Source organism: Theobroma umbraticum, unplaced genomic scaffold (genome assembly GCF_002168275.2).
Source record: "Theobroma umbraticum cultivar Fairchild unplaced genomic scaffold, ASM216827v3 scaffold_44.0, whole genome shotgun sequence".
NCBI lineage: Eukaryota > Viridiplantae > Streptophyta > Magnoliopsida > Malvales > Malvaceae > Theobroma > Theobroma umbraticum.
The window spans coordinates 9,453,167-9,467,832 of record NW_018397255.1 but is presented as its reverse complement, the minus strand read 5'-3'; the positions used below and the strand labels follow the sequence as shown (position 1 = coordinate 9,467,832).

Here is a 14,666-nt window from a genome sequence, read left to right as displayed (position 1 = left end):
ATTTACACAAGGAGGATGGGGTTATTTATAGCCAAGGTTCCCCATCCATTTCTCTCTAAAATTTTCCCTCCAAAGGATTTCCCTCCAAAAGATTTCCCTCCAAAACCATTGGAAGGGAACTAAGGTTCTAGAAGCTCATTTGGCGAGGAAATCCCTACATGGGTCTTGGTGGGCTGGCACCCTCTTGGGCCTCTTTGCGGATCTGGGCTGTGGCCCGTGACATTTACACTTTGGTCTATGTTTTTGTCCCTTTACAATTGAAGCTTTAGTCAAAAGTTTAAAAAAATTAAATTTAATATTACATATATATTTTAGGATATAAATACTTCTTAGGTTATTTTTTAACTTAAATATATTCTCTTTTTTTTTAAAAAAAGAAAATTTGCTTATCTCTCTCAAAAAAACCTTAATCAGGAAAAAAAAAATTTTTAAAAATTGATTTGAAAGTCTGAAAATTTGAAACTGTATCTACTTTGAAATTTGATTTGAAAGTATAAAAATTTGTAACTATATTTACCTTGAAACTGGTAAACTGAGGTTTTTTTTTAATTAAAAAGAATGTGTTATTTTTTTATTGAAAATAATGTATTGAAAGTAAATTTGTTTAATAATGGATACTTTAAATTTGATAGTGTCAAGTTAAGAAATTATTTTTTTACTCATGATTATTAATTTTGTCGAAAAATTTAGTTTGGGGTGATGTAACAAGATTTTGATCTGATTATTATATATAAGTCTGTTTAGCTTGGCTTTTTTTTAGACTAAAAGTCATTATGAAATTCTTATGAAAAATAATAATTTTTAAAATTAAGATAAAATTATTTGATAAATTTACTTTTATAAGCTCTTTTTATAGATAAATTATTTGGTAAAAAAATTTATATGAATTCTGATTTTGGTTAAAATTATCATAAAGGGTCTTTAATAAATAATTTTGTATTAATTACCAATTTTTTTGGTCACAATGGAAAAAAATTAACTTTATTTTTATCTATTTAGAACAAATTTTTAGAAATATAAAAAAAATTGTATATAACATAAAGTTTTTAATTAATAACAAATCATAAAAAATAATTTCACAAATAATTTATAAGTAACATATAATTCATAAATAACTTATAAATCAATATTTTTATTTTTCATCAATGCAATAGGTTTTCTATTACTAGGGTTTTTGTTCGTGTTTTTTTTTTTTAAAGTAGTTTTTGTAAAGAGAGGTAAAGGAGAGCGAGATTGCGATTTGGGTTGGAGAGGGATGACTTGCAAAGAGAGAGAACTAAAGCTCTATTTTTAGATTTTGTTTTTTTAAAAAAGTAATTTTTTTAAAAACTTCTCAAAAATTTATTTGGCTTGACTTCTATTTTACGAAATAGATAAATTGTAAAAAAAACCCATCCAAACCGATACTATATATCAAAAGTTTTAAGTTTTTTACTTCTTTATCAAATATTGAATTTTATTAAGTATTAGAGTGATATAAATTACCACAACCACAAATCTTGTTTTAGAATTTTGTTAAGTTTTAAGTTGCTTTCTTTGCTGTCAAATATTGAAGTTTATTATGGATCAAATTAAATTTTATTAAATTTTGGAAAGAAAGATTTTTTGTAAAAAGGTGTTTGTAATGAAGGCTATCTTAATTATTGATTCTAATTTACCATGATTACCATTTCAATTGATATGATTTGATTGACTTGGTTATTCTAATTGATTTGATTGTAATTTTTCTTAATTATAGGCTTGATCTAGGGAATTCTCTTTTATTGCATAGATTATTTTTCCTTTTGTATTGACAATGAAACCTGTATATAAACCCCTAGTGGTTTCTCAATAAAATAATCTCAAAGAGTATTCAAACTCTTTAGTAATGTCCCAAAACATATATGTAATATTAAGTCTAATTTTTTTAATGATTGATTAATAACGTTAACAGTTAAAGAACTAAAAATATCCTTTTAAAATACAAAGAATCAAAATATCCTTTTTAAAGTATTTTGAAAGGTTTTTTGAATTTTACCCATATTTTCCGTATATGTTGATGGCTCATCATATAGAGATGGTTGTTGGTTAATGGGATTATTGTAAATTTATCAGTAAAGGAAAACAAAATTCAATAGAACAGTTACACTACTTCTTGAAAAAAGGGTATATCCATTCTTGTGACAAATCTAATCAATGAAAAAAGGGTCACATGATATTGTATCGGCTGCATGGCTTATCCTGCTTCGTGGATGGAATACTATATTTTGTGAATTTATGCAAATTATATATATGGCAATTGTTTGGAACTAGACGTGGAATACTTGCTAATTTTGGTATGGCCTTTCCAGAAAGAAGCAAGTACATGTGCTCTTGCCACGGGACCATACTTTCTTGTCTAGCACTTTCATATGTGACAATAGAAATATATGACTTGATACATCAAATTGATTGAGCAAGTTATATTCCTAGTAAAGTGGCTGAAAAGTTTGATGTATTTTCATAATTTTGAGAGTAAAGAAGACGACTACCAAAATAGTGAAAAGATAAATGAAACGGCAAATACCTTGATAATATCGCTAAACGTGACATTCTTTAAGCCAAGAATGAAATATTTGCACATGGTGAGGTGTTGGTTTCTTGTAAATTTCCAAGAAATAAAAAAATAATAATGTAATAAAATTTACGTATAATAGTATTATGATGTTATTTGGTATCTTACAATTTAATTTGATTGTAAATAGTGTGATTGTAGTGTTTGGCGTAAAAGTAAAGTAATAATTAAAATGTAAAAAAGATAATAATTTATATCTATTTTATTAAGAACATAATAATAATTTTTAAAATTACTCTTATTTATCAAAATAAATTTAATATACTTGTATTTTTTCTTATTAATTTTTATCTAATATTATCTTTTAAATATATTTTTAATGTCATATATTTTATTTTTATTTTTTAATATAATTTTTTATATTATATATTTTATTTTTAATTTATTTTTTCTTTAAAAGATAATATAAATTTTATTGATTATCCAATAAAGAATGACTATTGAGAGTAATAAAGAGATATCCCTCAAAATCTATATAAAAAAATAAATTATAACATTATAAAATATCTTTAACAAAGTAACAAAATTGATAGGTAAAAATATCTTTAATAATATTGTAAAGTGAAATGTAATTCGATTACGTTAATTTTAGACTGCATTTACATTATATACATTAACTGTGATGTAATTGTATTGCAATCTTAATAGTTTGTTACAAAATAAAACACTGCAATGTAGTATAATTAAACATGTTTTAAGAAATATGCTATCACTTTTTTAGTACGAAATGCTATCTATGTGTAAATTAGATCATTAAGCCTAGTATAATCTATTGATGGAAAGACATTGAAAACGTCCTTACATACCTTCAAAGGACTAAAAGTGCTTGGTTTATTTATTTAAATTATCCAATTGTACTAGAAATAATGTTATAAGTGAGGAAATAGAATGGTTGAGAATCTAGTATGGATATAAAAGTATGGCCACACCACAATAAATGTCAATTATTTTCTTCATTTGTAAATGTAAAGTATTCAGTGGCATGCATAATGGAAAGTTTGGACATGTTAACCTTTATTATTAAACACCAACAATTGGAACCTAATTTTTAATTAGTAATTTCTAATTATAAAATTTAATGGGTAAGAATAAGTTATTATTATGTGGCTGTTAAAGACTAGTAAAACCCGTTCAATATTTTCAAAAATATGGTCTATCACTTTTATAATATTTATTGGTGCAAAAGATTAAGGATTAATCACTAACATTCCGAACTAGTAACAGATAATTGGTAATTTAAAAAATTGGTGAGTTTGATTAATTCACATTAGGAAAGAAGAATTTTTTTTTGAAGTAATATTGGTGGATTAAGTATTTAAAATCGATGATAACGATTTTGTTTAGCTTGACTTAAAATATTTTTTGAAAAACGTTTTTAAGATTTATATTTATTTGGAAGACGAAAAATTTATTATAAATGTAAAACATTTTACTAAAAAATACTCATTAACCATGTAAAATGTTTTGTGCTTTTGAGAGGTGTAAGATATTTTCTAGAAAATAGAAAAAATGCTTCTACTAAACCTAGTAGTATGGGGTTGATAAATATTAATATTTAATTTAAATTTTTAAAAATTAAAAAATATTAATATTTTACTTTAAAAAAATTTAACTTAAAATATTAATATTTAAATTATTCAATACTATTAAAATAAAAAAATATTTTGAATAAAATCATTCAATGTAATTAATATATTTATTTATAAATTAAATAAATCTTTCTAATAATTGTAACAAAAAATATTTTAATTATCGTCTTTTGATAAATACATATTTATAAATATAAGTATTTTTATGCTGTATACAATTGATTAATGATGATATTTTCATAATGTTATAGTAAAAAATGATGAGATGGAAATTATTTTAGATTTTATAAATTAAATTAATTAAATCGTGAAAGTAATATTTGTTATTAAGTGAAAATTAGTATTTATTCGTTGAAAAAAAATTATAAATTATCTTATGGGAAGAATATAAAATCAGTTTATTATTTCTGTTTGGAAAGTTGTAAGATTTATTATATCCTAAAAGCGTAATAATTTTTAAAAAGGGGTGTTCTTTCACACTTCAAAGTCAAGCTTCTTCTTTCTTCTTGTGCCTTCATTCCCAATTTTCAAACAGTTAATTGATTTCAATAAGTTCATTAACTGCTAAGTAATCTTGCTTCGATGGTAGAGCAGAGGCAAATGGAACCTGGTTTGAGTTGCACATGTACATATTTTCACAGCACAACATTGAACATGGCGGAGAAGAGAACTGTCACCAACACAAATGCATGCATGACTAGTTCATGATGATGCTGACGTGTCGTCCACCCTTTTTTTTTCCTTTTTTTTTTCTCTCTCTCACATCCCAACGAGATTACTTCTCTCTTTCTTTCTCTCTCCCCTCTGTCTCTTCTCTTTCAACTCTCCGTCCTCTCCCAGTACCTAGGGTTTCTTTGTTTGCCCACTGCCTAAATCCTTAAACCTTCACCTGTCTCTCCACAATTCTTCCTTTTCTCTGAACCATAACAAAGAAAATACCCTCGGATATCCCATCTTACTACTCAGAAAGATCACATTTCATTCACATTTGACCCTCATTTTTTTTTAAATAAAACGAAAACCCTTTCATGGCCAAGACCAAACCTGGGAAAAAGGACCTTGATTCCTACACTATCAAAGGCACCAACAAAGTTGTTCGACGTATGTTTCTCCCAAAACTCATCTCAAAATTTCTCTTTTTTCATTGGAAAAAAGGCCCGATCTTTTTTTCCTAATCCAAAATTTGAATTCTCCGTTTATTTAGCTTTGGGTCTTAAAATCTAAAACCCAGAAACATTTTTGGCGGGGAAAGTTTTGACTTTTTTTTCTCTTGTTTGGTTTGCAGCTGGTGATTGTGTGTTGATGAGACCATCAGACTCAGATAAGCCACCATACGTGGCACGCGTAGAGAAGATCGAGGCCGATCATCGGAACAATGTGAAGGTTCGAGTTAGATGGTACTATCGGCCGGAAGAGTCAATTGGAGGGAGGAGACAATTTCATGGAGCTAAGGAGCTCTTTTTATCAGACCATTATGATGTTCAAAGTGCCCACACGATTGAAGGAAAGTGTATAGTTCACACTTTCAAAAACTATACTAAGCTTGAAAATGTTGGTGCTGAAGATTACTTTTGTAGGTTCGAATATAAGGCTGCCACTGGTGGCTTCACCCCAGACCGTGTGGCAGTGTGAGTTTTTGATTTCTCTTGTGTTTTTCGATTGAGTTTCGGTAGTTTTTCCTATGTTTTATGTGTAATTGGTTATTGATTAATGTGTTTTTTTTTTTTAATTCTCGTTGGGTTCTGTTTTGAAGGTATTGTAAGTGTGAGATGCCATACAACCCGGATGACCTCATGGTGCAATGTGAGGGATGCAAGGATTGGTAAACTTGTTATACATTTTTTGTTTTCCTTATGTAATTAAAGTGGACTGTAAAATTTCCTTTTCTGTATGTATGTAGAACTGTAGATTGAATTTATTTATCTAGTGTCTTGTAAAGATTTGTGGGCTGAAAGAGTTTCAAATTAATGTTGTATTTAACTTTGCTCCAGGTTAATGGTTACATATTTACAATTATGATGTTTTTCACATTTAATTTTTAAGTGTTTCTATGTTGTTTAACTTGACTGCTTGTACATCTTATATATAATACATTAATCCTATTAGGTTGTTATCATTAAAAAGTTTCTTGTTTCTTTAGTATTATTTTTTAATAATTCATAGCTCTTGAAGGAAAAGGATAGCATATGTTATGTTTTGTTCGATAGCAAATGCTTTTAATTCTGTGTTAGTATTCATGAAACATACGATGATGAATGCATTGCTATTTAATTCTATGTTTTCCTTAATTGAACACTGGGTAGTGTACATTTGTTTAATGATTATTGTCTTAATTGTTTTCTAGTATTCCTTAACTTACTTTCCAATAATGACTTACTTGGATCCTATTTTATTTGGTATTTTATCTATGAAAATCTGCTTCCTATAAAGCTGTGCTTTTGTAACAACTGAAGGTAATTAATTTAAGGTATTGCAAAGAGCTTCAATTGTAGATTTATTAAGACATGGATCAATATGAGCTAGAGCAGCTTCAGTTCCAATCCAAAAAAGAGAAAATTCTTTATTTTCCCTATTAGGAAACCTTAAGTAGTTCTGCTAATGCCATCTGATCTACCTTTTCTGCACTGTTTTCTTCTAACATGGTTAATTTCCTTCCTAAGTCTCTCTGTATTATGGGAGAACCCAATCTATGCTTTATTGTATCTTACATATGCTCACTTGTCTAAGATACTTAACATGTTGGTAATATTCTAACAGAGGCAAGTCTTTTGATGGATTTTCTTTTCTGGGGGCAGGGGTAACTTTGAGGCTGCATTAATGTTTCCTATTTGGCTTTTTTTACCAGGATAGGTTTGGGAAAATTTAGCAATTTTATGGTTTAGAGATAGATAAAGGGTTTATGGCTAATGAATGAAATATGGGTTTTATTGATTGAAATTTTATGGCAAAAGAATGGCTGGAAGTTGCTGTTAATGTCTGTCAGCAGCAGAGCTTAGAAATTTTCTGGTGATTTGAAGGAAGGGTGGTGGGATGGCACTCAGTTGTTTTAGGGACTTATTGATCGGTGGAATAATATTCATTGTTTTTAGAAGTGGAAAGGTCAAATTTGCTGCAAACCTAAAAGAAAAGGATAGAGGGAGAAAATAGAGTGGAAAAGAACACTGGCATTTATGCCCTAGTAGGCAAAGAAATTTCTAAACTTGATGTAAAAGTTAATAATCTATGCAGAGCATTGTGAATAGTTTGACTCTTAACTATTGGAAGGTGGCCTAATGAACGCATAAAAGACTACTTGAATCAGAGTAGTACGCAGTTGGAATTCTAGATCTCCTTAAAACTTTAGACTTCACTAAGATTATTGAAATGGTAAGTTATCTTTGACTGTTAAAAGTTTAATTCAATTAAGTTTATATATGTAACTAGACACATAGCATACTGTGCCTTAGTTGTGCCCATTAATGAAGGCAGAGCTGAAATATTTTGGTTGCACCTTTAGGACTGTTCTATATAACCTTTTAAACTTATGCTGTGTAGCTTCAATTTTACATTTTGTGTTTGTGTTTTGTAGAAATAGGCCCTTCAATGTTTCTCAGCATTGAGTTGTATTTCTAGCTACTTTTGGACATACGTTGACATGGGCATGAAGTACTATTGGCTAATTGTTAAATAGACTGTTTTGTCAAACAATCTATTTATCAATGTCTGACTTGAAGGGACTTTGCATGAATTAGTTGTATCTTCTAGGACTTTACCTCAACTAATTTTGGAGCATTCTATTTCTAGAAATGAAAAACATTTGTTGTTTGGAGGCATTTTACTTAGGTCTACTTGTATGTTTAGTATTATTTCCTCTGTTCCTTGCAATGATCTCCATTGTCCTGTATATGAATATAATGAAATATAAGCAATTTGAAATTCAATGAATTAATAAGAATGCCAATCATCATGATTTCCTGATTGCATGTTAGTATGTTTCAGGTTTCATCCTTCCTGCATGGGTATGACCATTGAAGAAGCGAAAAAATTGGAGCAGTTTTTATGTTCTGATTGTTCGTCAGAGGATGATGCCAAAAGATCTTTGAATGCATTCCCAGTGTCGCCGTCCCTTGAGGCAAAGGTTAGAGCATTTATGTTCACAGTTTGAATTTGTGCAAGAACTTTATGTCTTGTTTCTTGTGCCTTGGTTACTCCATTTACTTATTGGTGGATTTAGTTATACTTTGTGTTAGACCAGCTTTTACAATCTTTTGATGATGATCTTCCAATGGAGCTTTTAGTTCCAAGCTTTGCCTCACCAAGCTGCAACCAATAATTTCCTGTTTGCAGTTTCCCCTTGGGGATGGTTGCCTGTCCTTTCCTTTTCCCTTTTCCCCTCTTACATAAGAATCTCAGTTTTTCCATTTTTAATTATGCTTCCTTCTCCTTATGTTCCAACTAAAGATAGCATCTCTTTCCATAAACTCTTTGTCTCCTTTCTAGCACCCCTCCCCCTGGTTTTTTTTTCCCTCTCCACTGGATTAGAATAAGCTTACTCAACTGATCAAAGACAGTTTTCTGCAGCTAAGAAGCTTGGATAAGGATTCATGATGCAGACCCCAGGGATACATTCATTTTCAAAATATCGGGATGGATATACCTAACAATGAAATTTAAATTTTATATATATATTAGAAAATATTAATCACAATTGAAATATACATATTGGCAGTATTAATCACTGTAAACTACTTTAATATATTTGATAAAAGATCTATTTCCACAATGTGGCTATTCTATTTATAATAGAATAGAGAATATGGAAGAGACTAAAACAGCCCTAAACCCACAGTATATATCAGTCTTTAACACTCCCCCTCAAGCTGGAGCGTAGATATTGATCATGCCCATCTTGTTACAAAAATAATCAATTCTAACTGAAGAAAGATTCTTAGTAAACAAATTGCTAACTGCTCTCCCATTCTCACATAGGAAGTAGATATCAATTTCTATTGAATCTTTTCTCGTACAAAATGACGATCAACCTCAATGTGTTTTGTCCTTCCATGAAACATTGGATTAGAAGAAATATGCATAGCTGCCTGAATATCACTCCGCAATCTCATAGGAGATGAATTGGCAAAACCAATTTCCTCCAACAAATGATGAATCCACATAAGCTCACAAGTAGTTTGTGCCATAGCGTGGTACTCGGACTTTGCACTAGACCTTGCTACCACATTCTGCTTCTTACTTTTCCATGATACCAAATTTCCTGGCACAAACACACAATATCCTGTAGTAGATTTCCTATCATCTAGTGACCCAGCCCAATCGGCATCAGTAAAGCCATCAACTTGAGTATGTTGATGAACTCCATATACAACCCTTTTGCTTGGTGACCATATACTTCAGAATACGAACCAAAGCATCCCATTGAATGGTAGTAGGCGCAGACATGAATTGACTTACTACACTCACTGGAAAAGAAATATCTAGACGAGTTACTGTCAAATAATTTAATTTATCAACTGGCTCTCTATATTTTTCAATATCTGCAAATGCCTCCCCCTCTCCTGCTATAAGCTTCACACTTGAGTCCATAGGAGTCTCACAAGGCTTTGCTCCAAGCAATCCAACATCTTTTTGCAAATCTAACACATACTTCCTTTTGGAAAGAAATATACCCTCTTTGGAGCAAGTTACTTCAATCGCTTGAAAGTATTTTAAGGAACTTAAGTCTTTCGTTTGAAATTTTGCTTGACGCAATCAGTACCTGTAATCACAATATCATTAACATAAACAACCAGCAAAATACAACCATTGTTAGTTTGTCGAAAGAACACGTATGATCACATGACCTCTGCAGCAGTCCAAACTCCAATGCCACAATCACCAACATAATATATAAATCAACTTATAAGTAGCAACAAAGTATAAGTATGTAGAGCATCAAGACTGCAAAATATGTATAAAATCAAGTAAAATACTTATAATTAACATTTTTAACCCAAATAAAAAAAATAAAGGATTTTGATGGTCTTTTTCTTCGCTTCATGAAAATTTGTATTTACTTCTTGATAGGGGGTCACATTCAAAAAATAATGTGATATAAGTGAAAAAGTATTATATATGTGTCCCACACCCCCCCAACCCCCCCAACAAAAAAAGGAATACTGGTATATATGAAAGAAAATTTTGAAACTTACATGGAGTACCACCCCAAGTGTGGCACCACCTCTGAATAGATCAATCCCTTTCTCCCTTAAGAGTGAACCTCCCTTCTTCCAAAAGAGAGATACAGGCAGAGATAGAGGGTTGTTGTTTAGGGACAAAAGTAAATATGGTCTCTTATTGAATGGGATCAAATTCAATGTTGGAATTCTACTTGCAAGGAATTGGTCTGTTTATGTTGGTTACTCAAGTCAGTCAGCTAAACAGATATTATTTGGAACTTCTAACATTTATTTATATTTCTAGATGCATCCATTAGTGGTTTGTTCATGTTAGCTTGGTTATAATTTTAATATATATTCGCATAGTTGCTAAACCAGTAGACCGCACTAGGCAGGTGTCAGTATTTTACCCAAAATAATTTGTCAAAGGGCTGTCATTGTCAACCTAAACTACTTTTCCATATTAGAATGGGACTTGTGGTGCAAGGGCAAGGTATGTGATCTCTGGTATTTTACGTTCAATTGGAAAGTAGATACCAAACAGAGTGCATGTTGCTTGCTGAGCGAACTGTACTTACTTTTAGCTGGTGACTCCCTAGCTTCCGAGCTGCTGCTTTCTTTTGTGAATATGGGTGTGGCAGTAAAGAAAGATGTACTAGGAGAAGAATTCATTTTTGAGTATAATAAAATATTAAAAAGGATATATCAACTGCTTAGGGATACTAAACAGTCACCTTTAATGAGGATGAAGTTTAATACTGATGATGATATAGGTTAACATGCTGGCTGCAAACTTTGAAATACTTTAAACGTTGGCAAACTTGTGTTTTAGTATGTGTACATGCAGTCATGCTTACGCTTGTTGGTAGAGAAATTTTGAAGCTTTTTAAATGTTACTTTCAGATCATACTATTATTTGCAAGTGTAAAGCGCACACATCTTATGGAATATTGTTTTTCCTCTTTTTCAGTTATTTTACTGCTCATAGTTACATGTTTAGTGAAGGTTTTGAGCACTATTCCCTCTGTCACAGTCTATGGCACACTTTTCTTTTTTGGGATCCTGGTTTCTTTATATGTAGCTTATTCTTTTACATCAAACACTGCCAAACTGTAATGTTAGATAAAGATCCAAATTCATTTATGTATATATTTATATAAGTTTCTCTTAGAACTGTGTACCAGGTCAACCTCATCAGTCACAAGGAGACAAATATAATATAATTGAAGAGATGCTGATGCTGGTTTGGCAATTGTTCTAAGATAAAATATTACTTGAACTGGACAAGGCTTAGGTGCTAATTCGACGTCTATTTATAAGAAGAGCTTCCTTTCTGGACTTTAAAATAGATGTCTGCCAACCATCCAAAACTAGCATAATTGTGAGTTCGTTGCTTTTGACCTGTCCTTGTTGGTATAGATCTGGTAGTTGCTCCTTCAATGTGAACAGATCCCATGCTACTTTTGTGATGCCTGTACAGGGCATTTATGTAAATTGACTATATCAATATGGTTTTACATATAAAATGATGATGAAAAATAGTAGATTTATTTTTTAACCTCATTATTTTTTGGACATATTAACCTCATATTTAGGAAATAAAACTTTTTAGTACTTTCTACTTTGCTTGAAGGCATGAAGTATAACGAAATACAATTTTTTAATATATTTAATTATTACAAGAGATAGAATTACCTTGATACTTTGTTATCTGGAAGGGAGGTGGGATTTCATGATAATTAATTAGTTATGACTTTTTTTTTATTGATAAATAAAAGTTCCATACTTTTCAAAAAAAAGTTTTAAGTGTTTTCTATTGCTGCATCTAATGCTTTATTCAACAACAAACTATTCTTCTTTTTCCTTCATCCTCTTAGCAGTGTAATATGGCCTTGTATTTGATCTTATGTTTTATTCTTTTGGCTTAGGTGGAACCCAAGCGTAGGAAGAGATAACCGTTTTCACAACGCAGAATGAGGAGGTACTGATTTTCTTGCACATTAGCTCAAGTATTGTCGTTCTTGTTTGTGTTGTGGAATTGTACAGTGCAGAGAAGATACTAAGTTTGCACAAACCAGAGAGGCTTCTTTCATGATTTGCCATGTTCTCATGTTTGTATGTGTGGTCAGACTTAGGAGATGATTTTTTGTGGTCAACAATGTGCCTGTGCGTGCACAATCTCTGCAAAATGTCATCTTAATATAAGCTGTGAACCATAACAATGACGCAAACTTAAAAATTGGGAAACTTTTGGTTCTTTTGATAGGTCACAGTTTCTTTAGTTGCTTATGATTGTTCCATTTTCTTTCACTACCTTTTGGGGCTTGAGAATGCTAGGCTGTTGCTTGAGATTTATGGCCATCTGCTTCCAGAATATCATGGCACGCACTGATGAGAGCTGACATTTAACTAGAGAAAATGATCCAGAGACACAGGATCACTTTCTACTTTCTTTCTTTTTTTTGCCCCATGTTTGTTGAATTCAGAAGGTTAAGATTACCATGCTTCCTTCAACCCTCTTCTGATACTTGTGCAAAAAGGCCCATTTTAGTTTTCCCGCATGAAGTCAGTGCAAAAGTGGGTTTCTCATATTAAAAGTTCCATGAGGTTATTGAAGTCTCGAGGTAGTATCTGATTCCATTGCGGGGATGCCTCATTCCCCATGGACCTGAATCTGATAATTGATATATCAGATGGCAAATTGTGCTTTCAGAGCTGTATTTTCAACAGATGATATTGGTAATTGATGCCATGCGTCAGGACAGGGCTAGCCCAAGAGAAGTAGCCCTTTCTTTCCATGTCTCACTCTAATGGTATTTTGGGGTTTTGTCCTTTTCTAAGGTTAATTCCAGCTCCTTATTATACATTTTATTAGGACCTTTGCAAACGGACCTTCCAACTTTTTAATCTTGTGACTTTCTGAAAAGAACAAATTTTCTCAAATGGGGGAAGTGGAGGAAGTGTTACTTATATATGAAGAGTTTTTATTTTTCAGAATTGGATAGTTCTTTGCCATGCAAGTTATCTCTCTATTTAAAAAGTAAAGTTTAAATTTTTTTTTCTCAATTGTAAAAAAAAAATAAAATTTAATGACAACATCAACCCTTTCACTTTCTTATCCCTGCCGCCTACTTGCCCAGCTGCCACTCCTGTGCCGCTAGATTGCCTGTATAGCCTATTGAACAATAAAGGAGAGACATGAATATCGTTTTTAGATGAGATGAGCGTACGAGATATATAGCATAATTTTTATAAATTAATATTTGATAAAGTATTAATTCTAATTAAATAATATTTTAAATCAATCTTGACATGGGTTAATGAGGTAAATTAATAATTTATTAAATTTATAAATTGATATATTATTAAAAATCTATAATTTTACTTAATATATAAATTAATAATTTTTTATACATTAAAATTATATATATACACATGACTCAATTAAATTTTTTTTTAAATATGATTTGAACGTTATTTGTTTTTTTTTAATTATTATCTCTTTGGATCTTATTTTTAATTTTTTTAATACATTAATAAATTTTGGTATAGTGTTTTCGTATTGCAGAAAAAAATTATGCATAATTCATGAATATTAAGTTTAATGTTTTAAAAAATATATATTTTGATAAAATAATAAAATTTTAATTTATAGTATAAATAATGTTTCGATTATTTGAGATTTTTGAAGTCAAATCATGTGAAGAAATCAGGAAACTGAATTCTCAGTCACCAGTGGAGAACTGGGAAAAGAATAAAACTTTGAAAATGATTGTGCGTATGGAATAGTTGGTGCTTCAGCTTATGTAGCGTCATGGTGATTTATTTTATTACTGTTTCAGTTAGCATCCGCTCGAGTTGGAATATGCTGCCCCTTTCATTGGTGACTGGTGAACATTGAGAGCAGGGAGAGAACAAGAAGACCAAAGAAGAATGAAGGAAAGATGTCACGTGGCAAGTTTTCGTCACACGAATCAGGACATGATAATGATGTGTTGGAAAGTATCTACCTTTAAGAAATAAAGATTATAATTGGGTCCGTTCGGAGAAACAAACTCCATAGCTGATATCCGTCCAGCCTTAAATGTGAGTTGTAAGCTCCGCTTGGTTGACTGAATCGTAGGTTCCTTGTTTCTGTGTGCATTTTGTAAAGTTCATGAAATAAATAGAAATCAAATAAAATATTTATTTTATAAAAATAAAATAAAATAATTATTACTTAAATTGGTATGATAAATAAAGTAAGATAAAAATAGTTGTTATGATTTATTATAATGTTTGATTAGTAAAAATAATTTTAAAATAAAAAAGAATAGTACATAAAAAGATAAA

General features: G+C 30.6%; 1 protein-coding gene across 2 annotated transcripts; it reads left to right on the top strand.

Annotated features, from left to right (window-relative positions):
• The first annotated feature begins 4,936 nt into the window (after positions 1–4,936).
• LOC110408839 (chromatin remodeling protein EBS-like) lies at positions 4,937–14,443 on the top strand. Of its 2 annotated transcripts, XM_021417947.2 has the most exons (6): positions 4,937–5,283; positions 5,468–5,810; positions 5,936–6,004; positions 8,161–8,299; positions 12,263–12,315; positions 14,177–14,443. In XM_021417947.2, exons 1-5 carry the CDS (start codon positions 5,211–5,213, stop codon positions 12,287–12,289), a joined length of 651 nt encoding a protein of 216 aa, XP_021273622.1. In that variant the 5' UTR covers positions 4,937–5,210; the 3' UTR covers positions 12,290–12,315; positions 14,177–14,443. The 2 variants fall into 2 exon arrangements, with proteins under 2 accessions (XP_021273622.1, XP_021273621.1); XM_021417946.2 differs by lacking the exon at positions 14,177–14,443 and having other exon boundaries at positions 12,263–12,599.
• Positions 14,444–14,666: the final 223 nt, after the last annotated feature.

What these genes read in the sequence shown, in the direction of transcription:
- LOC110408839 (XM_021417947.2), top strand. Translation starts at nt 5,211, where the DNA reads ATGGCCAAGACCAAACCTGGGAAAAAGGACCTTGATTCCTACACTATC. An exon ending in CACCAACAAAGTTGTTCGAC is followed by an intron (nt 5,284 to 5,467) that starts GTATGTTTCTCC and finishes TTTGGTTTGCAG; the next exon opens with CTGGTGATTGTGTGTTGATG. An exon ending in ACCCCAGACCGTGTGGCAGT is followed by an intron (nt 5,811 to 5,935) that starts GTGAGTTTTTGA and finishes TCTGTTTTGAAG; the next exon opens with GTATTGTAAGTGTGAGATGC.